Here is a 19,926-nt window from a genome sequence, read left to right as displayed (position 1 = left end):
GCGGGCGTTGGCGGCGGCGCGCGGGGCAGGGTGTGCAGGCGCCATGCCAGGTGGCCGTGGAGCCGTCGGGTGCTGTTGCGAGCACTCGCGTCGAGCGCGGAGGCGGCGCGTAAAGAGCCGGTTAGCGGGAGGAGCGCTCGCCCGTCGCGGTGACTGGCTTCGCCGTGGCTCCTGGGCAGTGCTGCGCCTGCAGCAGGCTGTGCCGTAGACTTTCTTCTAAAACAACTTAAACCAGTAGTCCCGCCTGACTATTACACACTCGTTACACCGAGTCCACGGGGACCGTAAAGCTTTATTTGCTCTCAGTGCTTTACATCAGTACAATTCCATGTGGTTTCATAAGCAAGTAGTTGAGGCGGAGGCCCTCATCAGAGCCTCTCGGAACAAAGCGGCCTCCTGGCTCTGCAGAGGAAGTGTGCTCGGGCAGCCTAAGATGTCGCAATTTTTCACGCAGCTACAGACTGATTTATAAATCTCCACACTGACAGAAGAAGCCCCGAAAGAGTTGTACCGTTGGTGTGATCTCCACAGAAGGTACCAAGAAAATTTAAGGTGAGTCCACTGGTACTCCTGGCTGGCTGTGGTGCACGAGATGTCTGCCGCTGGCACGGTGGAAGAACACATTCAGGTCTTAGCTCTTGTTCTTGCTCTGACACGGGATGGGCTTGAAGGTTGTTTTGGTGTTCTCCGTCAGGACAAGGTCATACCTGCACAGCTGTGGTCTGCATAAAAAGAATGAACCCAGGCCAAAAATGAAAAAATTGCCTTCCGTCTATCATTTTTCCAGTCAAGTCTTCCAACATACTGGAGGTTTGTATAAAATAAGTAATGTTTTCAGGACATGTGGAAGGCTCCTGAGGTGAGGTGCAGTTCCAGCGTGACAGAGGTCGGGGTGCTTTGGGTGCATCTTCGTTGTGTTCTACATGCAAGGGAAAGGGAGTGCCGGGAGGAGGGAGTTGCAGGAAAAGGGCCTTGCACAGTAGACACGCCTGTTTCTTTCCTTAGTGTGAGACTAAGATGAGGGTAGCAGACTTTCATGAACTGGAAAGAAGCATATTCTGCAGCTCAGTCCAGTTTTGCTTCCCCCTTCTCAGTCTGTGATATACAATCCTTGTTTTAACACTCACGTAAAGCATATGCGGGCTGGTGGCCACATGGCTTCCTTGCACACAAAGTCACCCCAAGAGGGCCTGTACTCACTGGGCAAAGATCTGCTCTTTCTGAAGTGCCCCCAAATCAGGGAAACTTCAGGGTATAACGACATAGCGGGTGGAGGTTAATGAGGTGACTGAAGCCACTGAGGAAATCTCACAAGCAAATGGTGTCGTAGGTACCACATACATGTTCAGGGCAACCAGTGCTTCAAAGTGTAGTGTACAGGAGCTCTCACATCATGGGAATTTCAGGATTAAATTAATCTCCCAATTTGTCAGAAGATAGCGGCTGGGATATTAAATGTGTATTAGGGGCTGAATGCCTGCGTTTACCTGAGAGTCACATCTACTTTCAGTCCAGTTTTCAGGCTTGGGTGCCTTATCTGTAGCTACCCAAAGGCCAGAACTTATTTTCTTGACCAAAGGTTAGAGAGTCAGACCACAATTTTTTTTTCAATACAATAAGGCAACTTCTGTTTTCAAAGGTGTTCAACTGTGGGATTTGTGTGCATGCACTAAAGGCAGATTTATATAAGGTGCACAAGAATTATTAAGTGTGAAATAAATGTAATTCTTCTGGACTCCACTAGGCCAGGACTCTAAGAGATGTATTTACTTCTGTGTGGTTTGCAGCTTTAGAAATAGTTTGTTATTCTCTGCTTACCTTTCTGGATTTGTAATTGACCGTAGCCTCATTCGGAGAATCCTGAGTTTAAACTTTGGGCCAATGATAGACCCGGTGGAAAATGTCAAGGAAATTCTTTCTACATTTTTGAGATCCTGGTCAAATCCAATTAACAAAGAGATTTGGTTGTACTGCTGAAAAGCTGCAGTTTCTCTAAAAGTAAAGGAGACAAGGTAGCACAAATTCACCAAGATATTAGAAACAGTGCTAGGGAAGAAGGACTAGATTTAGGATTAGTTTCTGATCTTCAGGAAAGGGATATGGATTAAAGTCCCCTGATGTGAGCCTGCTCTGCCATTTTTGCAGTCATTCCCAGGGCGGTGCCCAAAGGTCTGATGCTGTTTACTCTGGTCCCAAACTAGAATCCTCACTGCAATTCTGCTTTGAACCCAAGTGGACTAGACTCTACAGATACCGCACATGGCTGTCTGTGCAGACTGGCGTGCCGAGTCATCTGCAGAGGTGGCAGAGCGTGTTGCTGTATGCAAAAATCTGGTTTGTAATAACACAGGATGGCTGAGGTAGCTTTACTAATGCAAGAATGTACACTGTGGGTGTTAAAGTCTCTAACTAAATTTCTAGTAGCTCTCTAGCAAACAACAGATGTGTCTGTGAAACAGTGCGGAGTTGACCAGAATTAATGGAGCGTAATCCAGCCTGTCAGCATGGTAAACCAGTACAAGCTTGAAGACAGCACAGTCTCACAGGGCTGGGGTTTGACACTGGGCCTTTTCAACAGAATGGCCAGTTCTGCTTTGAGACGTGCACAGATACTGCACCAATCTTGGTGCAAAAACAGCAGAGCTGCTCACAGGAATGTTGCTATACAACGTGGGCTTTATATGGCCGGTTGTTTGGCCTCTCTAGCTGACTGGAGTTGCAAATTTCCCTTATAAATGTGCGGAGTGGAGATAGGATTGGAAGTGTATCCCAGTTACGGCATTCAGAACAGCTGGCCCTGTTTAGGAATTTTAGGAGGTCTGCGGAATTGGACAGGGTTGAGCCAGTCAGAGGTAGTTAGAGCACGTGTGTGTAAGCATGCTGACTGGTGGGCTGTCACACGCTCAGCGGCATGCGGTGGGCCTGTTGTGAAACCTCAGAGAACTATGCACGTTACTCCGGCGCAAGCACACGTGGCTGACGGCTGTGAGATCATGCTGTTGAAGCTGCCACGCCACACTTGGAAAAACTAGTTGAGCAGGATTTGTTTGGCTGAAGTGTGTTTAGTCTCTATTTGCATGTCTCCGTACAGACTAGCCATTACTTTGCCCTTCCGAGCAGAATGAGTTGTTTTGGGTGCTACGTATTCAGGACCGGGTTCATGCCAGCGCTCTGGGGCACCAGAGTTGGAGCTCAGCCTACCTAATGGCGTGGAGCTGCCCCTACTCCCAGGAAAGGGGCGAAAGGAGGGAGAAGGGGCACCTATGGAAGCATAGGACAGCCATACCACTGGCTGAAATTGTTTTCTTAAGTGCTTAAGATGATTAGAAGTGTGTGAACGGAAGGGTTGGGCTGTCACCTGATGTGCAGTGGAGGAGTCTCTGGAAATCACATATTGCCAGGCAAGCCCTTACTATCAAGTATCAGCAAAGAAATTTGAGGAGGATATCTTTCCTCTTCCCAGAATCAGTTACGCTAAGTGATTTGCTATCATTTATAGATCACGGACTCAGTAAGACTTACGGATTGACTTTAGATTCTGCTTTCTTCCCTGTTTCATCAGCTAATGTAATGGCAAAGGTGCCTCTTCTGGTATCTTTGTTCCACGTAGTAATATCCAAGAAGTAGTGATAAACTGTGAGGTGACAGAGAGACAGTGCGCAGTTAGACTCCATCCCGCTTGCTTTCGGGGCTGGTTGGCACGCAGCGATCACCGACGCACTGCACAAGGGAGAGGTGTGTGTGTGGTGGGGGAGTGATGAGAGTCAAAGACGTGCTCTGGCTGAGCTGAACCAGCTGTGAGCCTGCATCTCTGTACTGCCTGCGAGCACAAAAGAGCAGCATGTTGTTGTGAAACACAATGTAAGTACTACCTTTTTATGCTTCGTTCATATGTTCTCAACAAATTCCCTAGCTGTGTAAAGAAGATGAGCCTGTTCTTGCTCATCTCTGTTTAACTAGCACTTCTGCAGCAAAAAGTATGTTTGCAGTTATGGAATATAATGGCAGGCCTGCAGATGGACATAATTCTATCCAACAGCCACAGGCTGTATTTCTAAGATGCTGGATATGATGCCAATAGCAACTAACCATCTCTTCTCAGCTGTTGCTGAAGGAGGCAGTACACAAAGAAAAATCATTTCAGAAATCTTACTTACTACAATATGGCTCTTTGTCCGCTGTATCAAAAAACATGCCTGTCACTGGATGACTCTGTTGCGTGAAATAGCTTTTCCACTTACTAGCGTAATAACCTATAGATAACAGCATAAAAACGGAGCAGAAGGTTACTCCACAGTTATATAGGCAATTAAATAACTGAAAATATAAAACAGGTGTTTAGGAATACTATATTGCTTTTGAGCTGCAAGGTAATACGCTGGGACGTGCTCCTATGTGCTGTAGACTTACACAAGGGCTTAGTTTTATTTGTGTTACTAAAGCCAGCTCCGTGTCCAAATATATCTGGTTACTATTCGTCATTTACTTTAAGATACATCTTTTTTCACCTCTGATATTCCTGGTCAAGAAGGCTTGTGTGGCCCAGAATGAAAATAATCCCCTGAGCTTTAAAAGCTAATTTCCGGAAGTATCAGAGTTTTGGCAACATTAACATTTTAGATATGACAGTTGGAAGCTGTGCTGTCACACCCAGGCTGGGACACCTCTGTGGGTGAGTCTCAAAAAAGCAAAATACCCTTTCTTTGGCCCCTCTCTGCCATTCCTTTTATAGTCAAAGAGGGGGATGTGGTGCTCAGAATTTCTTAGAAAAGATTATATTTTAGCAGGAACATGCCCTTTTCCCTCAAAATCTGCAGCTGATGGCCTTCAATTAATTGCTTCTGTGACTTCAGTCTAAAGATACCAAGTCTTGTTTTAGCATTTCTAGTTCTGGTTCCTTTACATGTGGATTTCTGCTCTAGATTATGATGTGAGGTGACCATACAAAGAACAGGGGAACCTCTCAGGCCTCTTTTGCCTGTTGCAGAGGCTTGTACCTCTCAAAGCCAAGGAGAGATCATCCCAAAAAAAGATGGTGGAAATAATTCATATGCTTTTGCAAAGCACAGGGTTTTGTTGGTCCTTTAGCAAAACATTTGTCACAGTCACATGGATGGATTAAAAGTTACAGCGATGGTGGGTAGCTACATCAGACACATGTATTCACATTCCCTGGATTCACAATGCTCTTTGTATCTTCCTTACCTAGGATGGGGCATGGCAAGGGCTGAAAAGTTTTGCAGCTGGTACATTTGCCATTCCTGTAATTTCTGTATGAGTCACACGGGTATGCAGTAATATTGCAGCTTGTTTTCAGGGATGATATGAACAAGAAAACAGACCTCTGGTGGTCACATTTAAAATACTGCAATCCTTGATCATATGTAGAGAAGAAATATTTCATTAGCAATCCTTGTGCTTCAGAAGAGCATTAATTTACTAGCAAAAGACACACAGACACTGACCAGTGTGAATACAGCAGATTGAGATGGGAAGCACTGGACTGTGGCAGAGCAGTAAATGGGCACCAGCCTCTTCCTTCGAGTGCACTAAACTCTACCAATGCCTACTTTAGTCTTCTACTAGTCTACTTTATTTTTTAAAAGCATACTTGTTCCTACTGTTACTGCGGTTCCTGAGGATCCAGCTATAGATCCTACTCCATCTCAGATGCTGTCTTCTTCTCTCTGAGCCCAGGCATGACAGTTGGATATTGCATATCTTTGCACAAGACCTTGCCATTTCTGTTTTAAAAAACCCTTTAGAAAGACATACCCGATAAAATGAGTTGCTCCATGAGCAGCAAAATAAGCTAAGCCTCATTTCCTATGCATTTGTGTTCCAGGGTTGGTTTGCTATGTAGATTTCCCTTGTGCCTGATAAGGGTTGAGTTCACATTATTGCCTTTCCTTCATAAGGTCTCTTCTTCACCCAGCTTTCACAAAAGCAGTTCTGCTGCTGAGCTGGAAAGCAGAAAAGCTTTCTTGTGTTTAGGACTAGGGCTCTGCCTACTGGCTGCACTGTCTGTCGCTGCCAAGAAAGGCTCTTTGGATTCAGTATAGTGGTCTAATCTACACTGTGTGTGTCATAAGTCTGTTTTCTGAACAAGTGCTTGCTGTTGCTAATCTTTGGGGTTTTGTATATGTTCTACATAATTTTTTAAAAAAGTCACAAAATGAGGGTACAAATTCACCTGATGAGTTTTTGCATGCAAAATTCATCTTACTGTGTTTGTGAGAGAGAGCAGAAAAGACCACTCTGACTCATATCTCTGCCTAGTGCACGTCATCTCAATTCCTCTGGTGTCAGCATGCCACATCGATGCTGGGAAAAGAATGCTTTCATGGCTTCCCAGAAAAATTGTTTCTGTATATTTTCTAGGAGTAATGATGTTTCTTTGGCCTTCTCTTCCTTTTTCTGACTGGAAATATTTTGCCAGTGTTTTTGCAATTCAGAGCTGAATTAATTACCAGAAAATATTGTTTGTGGACAGCCTGGCTGGTCGGTCCCGCCATTGGGGTAGAAGTCTATGTGGCCTAGTGCTTCTCTGTAACCTAGTCCTGGCAAAACAAAATATGGAGGGAGGGGATTATTAAACCATAAAATACAGAAAAAAGAAACATAAGAAACTAACTGAAAAAAAAAAAAAAACAACAGTTATTTAGCTCTAGGATGTCTGCCTGTGCAGGAATTTTAATGTCATTCATGTATTTATGCAGCAAACCAAACAGCTGTGACCCAACTATGTCATTTTAGCAATGGTACTGAATGCCCAAAATAAGTCTGTGCATGTGGCACGGCACAGAATTAGCTTTTTTGCTGTAGCTGCCTGCAGGAGGGGAAAAGGGATGTGAAATAGTGGGCGTTTCTGTGCTGCCGAAGTCCAAGTTCTTGGAGGGTTTGGGAGAAGAAAGAAGGCTGTGAGGTGGGAAAGCTGAGTCCTCCAGGGAGGATGCCCATGGGAGCAGAGCTGGGGGATTGTGTCGCATCGCCAGCCTGGCTGTCGGATTTGAAGACATGCCGTGCAGCACTTGGGAAAGGCAAGAGGTAAAGGAAGTGCCAGACTCACCCAGAAGGTGGTTTAAGCCACAGCAGGTTTAAGCCACAACTTCTTGGGCCACGGGACCTCCAGGGCCTCCCTACCCAGGGCAATTCCCTTCATTTCTAGGGCAGCAAAACAAGCTGCACTCAGCATGGTCCATCCCTGTCCAGCATGGTCCATCCCTGATGGCTGGGAGGGTTGGTACCTCCCCACTGGACCCTGATGGCCACATTTAGCTGTTAGGAGGAATAGCTGTAAAACAGCATGTTTTGAAATGCAAATACAGCAGCAGCACGGGAGGGAGTCCTGACCACAGAGTGAACAGTACAGGCCTGCCGAGCCTCTCACAGCCCCACTGCATCCTGCACCTGGAAGCAGGCTGCAGTCCTCCTGGGCCAAAGGAGCAAAAATCCCCCCAGCACAGCTGCCTCCTGGAGCCTCTGCTCTCCTATGCTCCGCAGCAGTCTCTAGGTTTCTTTGTAATGATAAAGAAGCAAAATGTTGCTTACCATCGGTGTCCGAATGAATGACATCAACAAACTGTGCGTCTGTGGGGTCTAACCTCTCACTAGGCAGCGTGCCTCTGTACAAGGGACCTGCTGGGTCAAGGCCTGCAATGCAGAACCATGTGCGTGGCTTAACATCAGTACTGGGCAGCTCACACCACTCACTATGCCCGAAGCAAAGGGACTGACTGGAGGAAGGGCTTACCGGTGATTCTTCCAAGTTTACCTTCATACATCTGTCCCACAAAACCGGAGATGTGTGCTCCCAGGCTGACTCCTATCATGTGAAGGGAGTCAAGTGATGCTCCCTCAATCTGAGATTTAAAAATACTCATGGTCATAGATGCTGGGAACACTGAAGACATAAAAATGTCAAGAAGAGGAAATGTAAATGCATCTCCCTACTTTTCCCATGTTCTTCAGTGGTATGTGCTCCACTCCTTATAAATATCCCCCCTTTCATCCCTTTGCTCATCCTACAGTGCAACAACCACTCATGTTGAGGCCCTTCGGAGAGCTGAGGAGAACAGTTCAGGCAATGGTTGTGTTTTCTTAGGGTAATGACAACATGTGTGGACAGGAATAAGTAAATATTCATGAACACCATGAATCTAACTCCAGTTGCTGGCATGTGGTTTCCACAAGGCATTAGCAGAACCAGTGAGTCTAATGGTCCCAGAGCCTTAGTTATGCGTGTGGGTGACAACAACTACTTAAGTTAGGGGCCAGTTATCTGCCTCAACAAGAAGTTTTCCTGTACTTATGAGATGGCTTTTTACCTTCCACAGACATTAAGGGGAATTAATATAATTTTTGAGCAAGTTACCAACTTAGAGAAATAAATAGAACTGAAAAAAAAATGTTTAGTGAAGGTTCAAGTAAACATTATAGCCCAATGTATTAAATAAATGGAAGTCAAACAACCACAAATATATTTAAGATCCTGGTCCTGCATCTAAATGTAAGCATGATCATGGGAAAAAAAATGCCCTAAGTTCCAAATGTAATCACTTTTTGTACCAGGAGAGCCACTGCATAGATGTAGAAATTCAGCAGCATTTTTTTTTCCACGGTGCAGCTCTAACTTAGTCCACTAAGATGTGTACTCATAATCCCTCTTCTGCCCAGTTTAGGGGTGTCTAGCTGAAATAGTTTACTCCTTTTGCAAACTAAACTGCAGTGTAGTCTCAAGGTGAGCTCTTAGCAGTGACTATGCTGAACACGTAAAAGCCCACTAACAACTAGTATCTCTGCCTGGAGGTGCCCGGCTTTGGAATCTAATGCCATAGCTGACTGCGTCTGTGCAGTGATGGCTAATGGATTGTAGCTGATCTGCATAAGCTGACTTTAGGACATCCGGAACATGGAAATCAAGTGTCTGTGCAAATGAAAATAAATCCTTGGAGTTTCATATCCAGAAATGTAGAGACTTAGAATGTAAATTGAATATTGCAACAAAATACTGACATACCAAGACTGAGGATAGAATTTTGCACTGCAGTATAGTTGCACTTAGGAGAATGAATGTATCCCTTTTCAGGAGTGTCTTTTCCCAGACATCCTGCTGTTTTTAACCACTTCCTTGTGGCCTTTGCATATTGTGCTTTAATGACTATGTAATATTATGAATCTCTAACTTACCAACATTTCATCAATAAGTTTCTTCAAAATCTCAGCAACTTTCTTGCAGTTTCTGGAAGCATTGCTATAAATGAGAGTTGTTGCCCCATGGTTCCAGTCCACAAGGATGATGTTCATGTCTTCTACAGAAAGCAGGAGATATACTAAGTCAGGAATCCACAGCGGGGGAGAGCCTGTGAGTCGATATCCATGGATAACGAAGGTAGTTTTCTTGGTTATATCTAGATACTTGGAGGCCGTTGAATTGAGCTGTTCGGCACAGTTTGGGTTCTGCCTGGTGTAGAGCATTAGCTTCACTTCGAGGTCTGTCCCTATTAAAGCGCTGCCCAGGCTGAGGCTTGTGAATGCAGGGCATGCCTTCTCAGGATCTGTAAAGAGCACAGCATGGCAATCCTGAGGTTAGCGCCAAGAAACGCCTTGGACTTTTCTACCTGCCAGCTCTGCACAGGCTGAAGAACTTGCATTGTGAGCTCCCTGACCTGGTGCTGCTCTTTTCCTCTCCATCACGTTCATGATTAGAGTTACCCTGAAAATTAGGGTTTTCTGCCGTGCTGGGACAAGGCTTTTCATTGCAAACTAGCACCTTCTGTCAAAGGTTGCATCTCCCTACTCCTTTAGCTGCCTTTTGCCTTTATCCCACGTAACCCCTTTGAACAGTACTTTTCTGGACCAGACTGCAAGTGTACCTTCTGGGAAGAGCATTCCCTGTAACAACACAGTCCTACTTCCTCCAGCAGCTGGGAGGGAGCATGGGCTTTCTCCAAAAATCTCATTAATGTATGTACCACCTCTGTTGGATGGGCGATGAGCCCAGCAGGTCTGCAGCTGAACCTGGTCCCATGAATCCCCAGAGTGATTGTGCGGCTGCTCACTTGACTCAACTCTCCATTCACCATAACAACATTTCTTACAGAAAGTTCCCTGGGAAGGGAGTAGGCTCTGGCACTTGGGCTTTACTCTCAGCTTTCCATAACTGACACCCAACACCTGCCAGAGTACCTTGGTGTTCACTTGTACGTTGTTAAATACATAACGTACTTCACTCCCAGAAGGGGCTGTCTTGAGATTTAACAGCCATGTTGATGTCATGCTATCTCAGGTTGGGAAGCTGAACTCCATCCAGAGGAAACATTTTGAGATCTCTTTTGAGGAGGGGCATTAGTGGCTGGCGTGGTTGCTGTATCGGTTTGAGAGCACACCCAGATGCTCTGAACAAGTTGTAGGGTGAAGAGATGCTGCTGTATTTTGTTTATAAGGAACTCCAGCCTGGAGCTGACGTGCTGCTTGGGTTCCTGCTGTTGTGAGGGACAGCTCAATGCTTCATTTTCACTTGCAAATGCAGCCTACTATTTCAGCTTGTGATACGGGACACCCTTTGACTGCATGGGAAATGTTACTGATGCTGCTTTATACAGAGCTGGAGAGCTCCTGATTTTTTTGGAACTGCTGCTTTACATGGTGGTCTCTGCCATGTGAAAGCCTTTGTTCATCGCTTTTTCTGCAGGCCACCAGCTGAGCCTTCAGAGTCCAATACAGTCTCCAGCAGGGCAATGGCAGTGAATCAAATGAGTGCATCTCCTGACAGACACTGCTTATGAAGGCCCTTCCAGGTTCGGTAGCCTCTCCCTGCCTCACAGTCCTCCTCCTCCCCCCACACCCCTTGTTTTATTGAAGAACCTTGTGGGAGAGAGTGCGACTCTCACACGTACACCCTGGGCAGCAAAAATTGTTCAGGCTGGGTTGCTAGAGAGCTCTCCCAGCCCTTTGATGCTTAAAAGGCAGTGCAGTAGGTAGAAGAGGTTTAGAAAACCTAGAAGTGTAAGTTAAAGTATACTCTAGCAGATCTTCAGTACCCTGTGTGCTTTAATTTTTAAATGATCAGTCTGCCACAATTTTACAAGGAACTTCTCCTCTCCTCTTCCCGTGGAAAATCAGGAGCAAAATCAGGAGCGCAGGAGTGATATAAATGCTATGTACTCAGCACACAAAATAATCTGTTCAGTTGCCACAGTTCTCCTAATTACTTTGTAAAAGCCCCAGGAACTCCTGAATAAATGTGACTAGGCAAAGAGGATGCTGCAGTTAAGTCCAACTGGATATTTTAAATTGCTATCATAAATTCAGAAGTAAATTTTAATATTTGAAATCCATGGAGTGCTTCCTCTGTAAGCCTGCTGTAAAATATGAAAAGTGAGACAGGAACAGTGGAAACTGAGCTCTGAGCCAGGCCCTATAAGGATTTGTTGAAATCAGTAGCCTCTGAGTCAGTGTGTTCTGCCTCTGTAATAGTTTGAGCAGGACTCCCAGGGACAGTGTGACTCTGGGCCCTGTTTACAGGAGGAACGGTGATGAGGTGCCCGTCTCCTGATCTGCCTGCTCTCCCCACAGCCTCAGGGTGCCAAGATACTCAGAGGAAAGCAGTAAGAGTTCTCCTATTAGATTGCTCATTTGCAGGTCTTGAAGAGACTAGCAGAAAGAAGGTGATTGTTTTTTGCTGACATGCATAAGCATACATAGAGATACTCAGTGATGGTCCTCTAGGTACTACTGTAATATAAAAAAAACCAATTATACTTATTTTTGATTAATAACTAGATACTGTTTTAGTTATTGTATAGTGTTATTGTAGAATATTGTTAATCATCTTTACTGCCACTGAAGCTGTAAAAATGCAGGCAGAAATGTCGGGCAAGAATTACTTCTGTGTGGTACAAGATTGCACTCATTGCTTAATTTGCTCCTATAGCTCCTGCACTGTGCTGAGACATGCCCAGGGGAACAAAGCAGCCCAAACCTTCTGGTAAAGAAGAGCTTTTAAGGAGCTAATTGGCATTTGCTCATACCTAACACAGGAAATGTTTAAAATAGCCTTGTGATATCTGCATCAAGTCTATTAAATTTGTTCTATTTTGATTAACAAAATCAGATCAGTGCTAATTGTGGGGGAACCTGCCAGCTTCTCTTCTGGCAGGCTGGTGCATGTCCCAGACTCCTCCACCATGTGTTAGGAAAGCTGGCGCACGAGGACAGCCAGTTACACTGGCTTTGCTCGTCATTCTGACAAGAACAGTGAATCCTACTCAACTGGCTGGAAGCGTCTTTCAAACTTCAACATGAGTTCTCTGGTGAGGCAAGATACTTAAGGTGATTAACTCTGCAAGCAAGCAAGTAGGTGAGGTGGAAACTCACACCCCCACACTGTACTCACCTTCGTCCAGCAGACTGCTTCTCTCCAGGGAAGGCGAATAAACGCTAGCAATTAACTCAGTGTCCCCTTAACTTACTTCCAGCCCTGCCTTGGCCATTAGCTTGCTGGACAGCCTCAGGCAATTTATTTTTCTCCCTCCACTTATTTTTCTTATATATAAAATAGGATGGCAAACACTAATTTCCTGTGCAGGATGCCCTGATATCTCAGCCTCCCGCAGCAGGTTGCATGCAGGTCTGGTAACTGAAATTTCTATGTGGGAGCTGGCCATCTTCATCTCATGCTTCAGATCAGCCTCAGATGGCCTACTGCAGCAGGAGGGAAATCTTCAGAATAGCTTAGTTTTTGGACACAATGCGAAGATAGGAGTGTTCTAGTCACGATGGCTCCAGGCAGACCCCGTTGTACTTGGTACAGTCAGTGCTACCTAAGGCCTGCATTCCTTTGGTGTGTGTCTCTCCTCATTCTTGGAAATAGTATTCAGAGACTTTTTCTTCCTTTCTCTTGGATGTCTATCCTATGGACAAGCAAGGTCTACCATAGTGATGGTTTTGGGATGTGATCTTGAGGCCTTCTGGCATGAGTAGGTATCATCTGAACTTTTTAATCCCATCTGTATATCCAGTTGCAAGATGAGTTCCAAAGGATTTTTACTGCAGTGGGTCAGATGTGTAGTTACCCTAGCACTAATCTTTGGAAGACTGTATTGCTGCTGCCCACTGCAGAGGCAGTTTACCCAGTCTGCGCTCTGTGCCCGCCTCAAACGAATGTGTTGCTTCTTTTGTATCTGTCCTCAGTTTCACTGATTTTGAAAACACCATCACCTTGCTTGGGGGTTTACAGTTTGTTTCAAAAGACTGGTTTTATGCATCAGTAATGAAGTCTTCAGCTTTAAGCACATTTCACCACCACACAGCAAAACTCAGTAGCGTTATCAAAGATTTATTCCCTTCTTCTTCCACCTCTTACATGGTCTTCATTATCTGACTGGGTTTCCTTGGTGCTTTTTCACACAATTTTCTTTTACCATTTACTACTTCCACAGTTCCTACTGCATATCCATCAAACTAAGCAAAAATGAAACCTCACGATTTCTCCAGGAGACCTAATGAAATGCTGGTCAGTTTTTAAGAATACTTTTTTTTTTTTTTTAATCCTGTGTATTTTCCCTATGAAGCAGAGATCTGTAACATGACTAACCAAGCAGCCTGCTCCCTTGTGTATGCTAACAGAAGACAGTACATTGGTTTATTATTATACCGAATTATTCTTGATGGGGCTATGAGGATATCAAATGAAGTTGTGTGTATATATGCTAATTTATCCTTTGCAAAATTCACTATGAAGTCCTTCATGTCTGTCGTAAAGACACTACTGAAAAGAAATTGTTCTTCTCTGAATATTTCAAACCATGTTTTCAGTGTCAATGTATAGTACTTACGTAAGAGAAATGTTTGCAAACTGAAGAAAAGATATTAAAAATAACTTCTAGTTTTACAACTGGAACTCTTAGAATTGATTGCATTCCTGTAATCAGTATAGTTTGCTTTGGCAAAATAAATAATAATACTGAAAAACCCTGCACAGTAACATTATTATGAGTGCAGAGGATAGATATGCTTATGTTTCTGCAAAGCACAGAAAACATGTTTTATCTGACGAAAAAAAAATCAAAACAAATGGTTGCTTTCCTACCTGTTTTCACCCCACATGAAAGGTAGATGAGCATGACACACAGCCTCAGCATATTGACTTCCACATGGAACTTCTAAAGGCAAAAGGTTTTAGGGATCCCACAGTTTCTTTGGCGTGTAGTAGCTGTCTCTGACAACAATTTGCTCTTTTTTTCCACCAGTAGCAGTAGGTGTGGTGAAAGAAGGAAGTTACCAGTCAAGAAATGGAGGCCAGTCTTTAGTTATACAACCAAAGCTGCTTCTTAAGAAAGGTGAGGCACCTTCTATTCTAACAGGATTCCTTATTTTAAGTATAGTTTGCCCTGAGGAATGACTAGTCAAAGACACAAACGGTTTGGTAACATACTGTAAGCAGCAGTTTGACTAGATGTGTTGAAATTAAGGAAATTAATGCATGTCTGTCTTTGGCAAAGAATGCCAAAGGCAGCAAAGAATGTAGGTGTTACTGCAAGTCTGATATGCATCTGGGCAGGGCCAGCATTTGGTTTCACAGGGCCCTAAGTTTGTAGCAATCATGATGATCCCCATACTCCCATGTCCTCTTGGCTCTCCTGCCCTCCGGCTGTGTCACGAGGGCTGCGGCCCAACATCCCTTCCGATCTACAAGTTCCTGTAATCTCAGGCAGAAGGCGGATGCACAGCGCCATGTCATGACAAAGTGAAAGTATGAGTGTCAATTCAATCTGCGTCTCTGTCGGACTGCCAAGCAACTGCCATCTTGGATGACATTCATACATCTGGCATCCCAGCCACATTTTCTTGCAGCTCTGCTGGAACCTCATGTATCCAATCCAAGTAAGAAATGCTGTTTTCCCTGCTGAATGGGAGAAATAAGATGCTGGATGCAAAGGCAACTGTCAAAGGATAAAAGGACATCTAACTGGAGCTGGAAGATCTAATAGCAAAATTAGTAAAAGAATGGTGTGGAGTTTGTAAAGGGGTGAAAGAGAGGAGGGAAAGAGAATTGAGATAGCTGCTGGATGGAAGCTGCTCGACGTGTTTTCTAACTGGTTACGTGGCTTTGCATGTTTTCATTGCAAATTCTAACCTATGCCAGGGAAGAGGAATATGAGGAGGATCAGAAACATCTCATTGAGCACAGGCTTCCTTTTCCCCAGATGATGGTTGACTGCAGAGTTGAACTGTTACAGTTTGCACTCGCATAGTTCTGTTTCTTTGGTCTACATTGTGTACATACTAAACTTCCTAATTTTGCTGATTCTTGGGTTAATCCCTATCTCTGCCTGCTAGCTGACTGCAGCTCCTTCTTGTTCAGGCAAGCATGTGCTGTTTGTCTGATGCTGACATTGCCTACACCACAGACAGATGGGCACGCCCAGCAATGGCCTTGCTTTTTCCAGAAAGCACCTTAAACTCTCCATCCTCATGCAGCTCAGGAATCACAGTCTTGCAGGACATAGGCTGAGCTATGATTCCATTTGGTACTCACACAGGCTAAAGTTGTTTTATGATATATTCAAGAGGATAAACACTGAGAAGGGACACCAGAAGAACTTCTGCAGCGTCTGGAAGCTGTAAGCTCAAGGAAAATAATTTTTCTGATGCACTGGCAAAGCAAAACCATTTGAAATAGTTTTTCTTTCAGATCCTTTCTCATCTTCTCTACTGGTAATCCTAGACTGTCAAAATATTTTCTCCTTAGCAAGTTCTGCCAATGGTGTGAAGGAATCGATCCAACAACAGTGAAACATGCAAGATGAACAGAAGAATTTTACCTATTGCAGAAGACATTTGAGAATCAGAGATAAAATGGGATAAAGAAATCAAGAGGCCCTTGCCTTTCTTCTTAGCATGAAAAGAGGTAACATCTTAATGCCTGAAGCTAACCCCACTTGCTTCTTTCCCCCCTCACTCCCAGTAGAGCCTGTGCAAAGGCTGCACATCTTTTTTAGACAGTAAGATGCAAGGCAAATCCCTGCCTGTGGTATATGAGGCAGCTGTAATTCTCCCTGTGGAGAATGGGACTAGATCTGTGAGAGGCAACTGAGGTAAGGCGAGGAAAAGCTGCATCTGGAACAGGAGATAGAAGGGCAGGAATGAGGAGTAGAAAGGGCTGTAACCATCCAACCAAAGAGAGAAAGAGAAATCAGAATCCCCACATCTCCACACTGTGGTGCTATTAACAAATAGGCATGAAATCTGTGGGCAGCATGTTGCCAGAGAGCCTGCGTCACATGGATAACAGCAGCTTAATAATGAAGCCGCATTCACAGGGTTGTCCCTCAAGTCCTGCTCATCCCATGCACCAAGTGAAGCCTGAATCTTGTGAGAGATCCGCCACGCCATCCTAGAGCAGAACCCTGCATCACAGGGCTTGTGAAGCTGCACTGTGTGATTCTGGCCTTCCCTATAGCTATAGCTAAATGGGTCTGTAACATTCTTCCAACGCTTTGCTGTGCGCAGCTCTTAGAAACAACAGCCCTCTGCCTATATCACCTGTGTTCCTCTTGGGGCTATTATTCATGCAAATTAATACAATATGCATCTTGGGCCAAAGTCAACCCAGATGTAAGAAGCTGCAAATCTCAACAACTTCCTTGGATACTTTCGCTTCTTGTCTCATTCCCTGCATTTAAATAACACAGTTGGTCCTCTCCTGAAGGTGCTGTCTCCAGGACAAGGTGATAGTTTCATGGTTTCCCCTGTGAGACCGCTCATCCAAGTGTCCCTGAACTAAGACACTTGTTCTTAGTTCAAAAAAATGACTTTAAATAACTACCATTTTAGCATAAATTAGACACATACAATACGTGGATTGGCAAACAAGCTGAGGATTTCATCACTGGAAATGCTGTCCACCACCATTATCAAATCTTCAGGTGAGTTCAAACAGAGCTCACCTGTGTTTACATATAACTTCCATCCCTTTCATCCTATTGACCAGTCCTTCACTCCTGCCCCATACAATGTCCCTTGGTCAACACTAGTTAAAGATGATAACAACTGGTTTATGGTTATTTGGTTTTTGTACAGTGAACTCTAAAACTAGCCCCAAAATACATAGGAATACTTCTTGGGACATAGGCCTTCACAGCCACAAATATTCCCAATGTGAGCTTTGTGATGAATGAACAACTTCAGACAGTAAAAATTACTTCTTTGATCACATGTAGAAAACAATTAAGATAATTGGCACCAACATAAAAGCATGTTAACAGAAGATATGAAATAATTTTGTATAAGTAAAGAGAAACATTCTGATACCAGTCTGAGGTTTCAGATAGCCACAGTTATTTCACACTGATTATAGGTGAACTTTGTGTTCCATCACTCTGAGTGGAACAGTCAATTGAATACAAGGCTTTTTCAGAGGCTTTGTTTCCTCCTTAGAGAAAATTATGACAATAATGGTTAGCTAAAAAACAACTTTTGTATTGCCTTCATGCACTCACTGCATGAAATCTCACTGATTGGCTAGTTTCCTGTGGGGGGAACATTTTCATGCAGATACTGGAGAGCCAGATCTGTCCACTTCATTTCTTGCTCCTTCACAGACTCAGTTGTGCCACCATTGTCTTGTTCTGGTTCAGGAAGCTCATTCTGAGTAAAAAAAAAAAAAAAAAAAAAAAAAAAAAAAAAAAAAAAAAAAAAAGGTACAATGCATTTCACACATCGGAAGCTTCCTAAAAGAACAGGTTACTAACACTTCATACTGATAAATATATAAATCCACACGCGAGACTGGAGGGTGAATCTGAACAATACACATCATACATACTGATCCAATTAAAAATATTACTAAGCCCTGTTCTGAAGATTACTCTTTTCATATGCATATGGTGCTTAATTTGAAAAGTAAATTGGTTAGCAGGGCCTGGGGCCCTGCTGGCACTCAAACTATGCACTTGTAGTGAAGAACAAGAACATATAGTAAACGCAAAATAAGTAAAAAATAGCAGTGAAAATAGTCCATTGTTTGCAGTGTATTTCTTTCGCTGTTCTTTTGCTGTTCAGTCTCAAGAATACAGATACTGCATTTATTGCAGCTTTTATTAAGACAACTAGTGCTGTAACATATTATTGTCCTATTGCAGGTGAGAAATCCTTCCTGTGTGCTGAAGGCAGGTGTGTCCATGCTGTATCAACAGGGGAAGTTAGGAACCCTACCAGGCTCAACACAAAACTGCTCAAGAGACAGGAAGGAGGAGGTATGGTTTAATTGAGGTTTAATTTTCTTTCTTTACATTATTTGTTCTCTGTGTGGCTGTACTGGTGCAGTTACATAGAGAGCGTATGATATAATTTGCAAGATACCATTTCAGCAAGAATTTTGAGCTCTAGATTTCTGGAAATCTCTGTATGAGCTAAATAACATTTCCAAATTTTGAAAATGCCATACAATTCAAGCCTTTTTGAGTTCATGGGATCTCTGCAGAGAGCACTAGATCAGATGCTTAGGACAGCTCAGATATGACTTTACAACTATTTTGTTGCTCTTTCACAACTCTACTGAGTAAATCTCTTGTGGATTTTTGCTGGTTTCTCTATGTGATCAGAGCCAATCCCATTCTTGGGAAACTATATCTACTGCCAGGCCCTTCTTTCTGTCACTGACTGATGAGGCTTCCATCTACATGTGACTGTAAGTAGCTCACAGGATAGCTGTAAGGAACGAAAGCCTTCAAGTCAAGGAAATTTGGGTCCTTGTGTCTGAGAATTGGAGATTTTGCACGATCATTTCCTCAAGGCCAGATCACGTCAGGGAAACCTTTGTGCTTTACATTTGGAGTTTGAAGGTGTGCGGTAGTCCTTGCCCTCCCTGAAAGAGACAGTGCTGTGTACCTCTCTCCGGTGAGGAGTTGTTACCAGCTGGGCAACTTCGAAAATGGATAACGTGAAGGGGACCCTGATGCCAAAGCCACAATTATGTGATGGGAAAGGGAGTCCAGGTCCAGAGGGATCTGGCATTTGGCCAGGGGAAGAGGGAGAGAAACATCCATGCCCTCACTGGCACACAGGAATGACTAACACACGGGAGAGAAAAGAGTTAGCCATATCCATCCCGGGAACCTCTGGAACAAATGAGCTGTACCACAAGCAATGCCATCCACCACTTCTCTGGAGGGTTTGTGAGAAACACACCAATCTTAGCTCACGTTGATAAGCAGCAATTCACCTACCAACGGGATGGCCACATCCTCGTATGGCAGTTTATCCTCCCTCCATGCATCGTCGATCAAGTCCAGGATTCTGCCGTCCCTTTGCACTTCGCTGTCCATCTTCGTGGTGGGCAAGCACAGCTATACCTGCGACACAAAGCAGACACTGTTCTAGCGCCCACGCTCCCAAGCAGCCGGCGTCTGGACCGCGCGCTTGCTCCGGTTACGATCCAGTTATTACTAAGCTTAAACTCATATGGAAACCCTTGATTTTCCTAAAGCCAAAAGGGCTTATAACCACGGCAGAACGACTTGATCTGAAAACAGCGGGTTCAAAATGAATTGCAGGCCGATAAGTGTCAGAGGTCATCTCTAAAACTAGCCTGTTAGTACTAATAATAACGGCTCTCATGCAGTGGGTGCACTTACCGACCTGCAGAAATACCTTTCAGGTGCGCTCGGGAGTGCCAGTTGCCCCGGGCCCTCTAACTCAGCACAGACCCATGGCTGTGTTGTTGCTGCCCGTTTGCTTTTGGCCGCAGCTCTGCGGCCCGAACGCAGCCGCGGTCCTTTGCCGAACGCTGCCAACGCCCCGCGTCCGGGAGCCGAGCGGACCGGGAGAATGCGGAGAGCCGCCCGCCGCCCTCCTAATTCCGGCGGCCGCTCGTGATGGCGCTGCCAGTGCTCTGCCCGCTGCTACTGCCAGCTCGGCAGC

General features: G+C 44.5%; 3 protein-coding genes across 11 annotated transcripts in view; 1 reads left to right on the top strand and 2 right to left on the bottom strand.

The window, feature by feature from the left end:
• Positions 1 to 39: 39 nt before the first annotated feature.
• CEP63 (centrosomal protein 63) overlaps positions 40 to 19,926 on the top strand; it is a 46,042-nt gene continuing 26,155 nt past the window's right edge. For 6 of the 7 annotated variants that reach the window (XM_085303899.1, XM_085303897.1, XM_085303896.1 and 3 more), the window contains exons 1-2: positions 14,321 to 14,342; positions 18,147 to 18,260. The gene's annotated coding sequence lies outside the window, so the exon portion shown is untranslated. Of the gene's footprint in view, positions 553 to 14,320; positions 14,343 to 18,146; positions 18,261 to 19,926 lie in introns of those variants that run through there. The other variant, XM_085303894.1, reaches the window with a different exon arrangement.
• LIPH (lipase H) lies at positions 632 to 14,285 on the bottom strand. The gene is made up of 10 exons (XM_085303929.1): positions 14,093 to 14,285; positions 9,190 to 9,557; positions 7,754 to 7,862; positions 7,552 to 7,653; positions 6,471 to 6,560; positions 5,206 to 5,373; positions 4,158 to 4,253; positions 3,523 to 3,634; positions 1,819 to 1,992; positions 632 to 722 (listed from the first exon to the last, which is right to left on the bottom strand). The coding sequence occupies exons 1-10, from the start codon at positions 14,142 to 14,144 to the stop codon at positions 632 to 634; spliced, it is 1,362 nt and encodes a 453-aa protein (XP_085160055.1). The 5' UTR covers positions 14,145 to 14,285.
• ANAPC13 (anaphase promoting complex subunit 13) lies at positions 17,193 to 19,920 on the bottom strand. Of its 3 annotated transcripts, none has more exons than XM_085303901.1 (3): positions 19,641 to 19,920; positions 19,233 to 19,358; positions 17,193 to 17,652 (listed from the first exon to the last, which is right to left on the bottom strand). In XM_085303901.1, exons 2-3 carry the CDS (start codon positions 19,329 to 19,331, stop codon positions 17,527 to 17,529), a joined length of 225 nt encoding a protein of 74 aa, XP_085160027.1. In that variant the 5' UTR covers positions 19,332 to 19,358; positions 19,641 to 19,920; the 3' UTR covers positions 17,193 to 17,526. The 3 variants fall into 3 exon arrangements, with proteins under 3 accessions (XP_085160027.1, XP_085160028.1, XP_085160029.1); XM_085303902.1 differs by having other exon boundaries at positions 19,645 to 19,920; XM_085303903.1 differs by having other exon boundaries at positions 19,657 to 19,920.

Source organism: Rhea americana, unplaced genomic scaffold, assembly GCF_003343005.1.
Source record: "Rhea americana isolate MKP2758 unplaced genomic scaffold, rheAme1 scaffold_200, whole genome shotgun sequence".
Taxonomy (NCBI): Eukaryota; Metazoa; Chordata; class Aves; order Rheiformes; family Rheidae; genus Rhea; species Rhea americana.
The sequence above is the reverse complement of the archived record's forward strand: the minus strand, read 5'-3'. Positions and strand labels throughout refer to the sequence as shown.

What these genes read in the sequence shown, in the direction of transcription:
- LIPH (XM_085303929.1), bottom strand. Translation starts at nt 14,144, where the DNA reads ATGCTGAGGCTGTGTGTCATGCTCATCTACCTTTCATGTGGGGTGAAA. An exon ending in TAAACTTGGAAGAATCACCG is followed by an intron (nt 7,654 to 7,753) that starts GTAAGCCCTTCC and finishes TCTGCATTGCAG; the next exon opens with GCCTTGACCCAGCAGGTCCC. An exon ending in TCCACAAACAATATTTTCTG is followed by an intron (nt 5,374 to 6,470) that starts GTAATTAATTCA and finishes CATATGATCAAG; the next exon opens with GATTGCAGTATTTTAAATGT.
- ANAPC13 (XM_085303901.1), bottom strand. Translation starts at nt 19,331, where the DNA reads ATGGACAGCGAAGTGCAAAGGGACGGCAGAATCCTGGACTTGATCGAC. An exon ending in AGGATGTGGCCATCCCGTTG is followed by an intron (nt 17,653 to 19,232) that starts GTAGGTGAATTG and finishes TTTTTTACTCAG; the next exon opens with AATGAGCTTCCTGAACCAGA.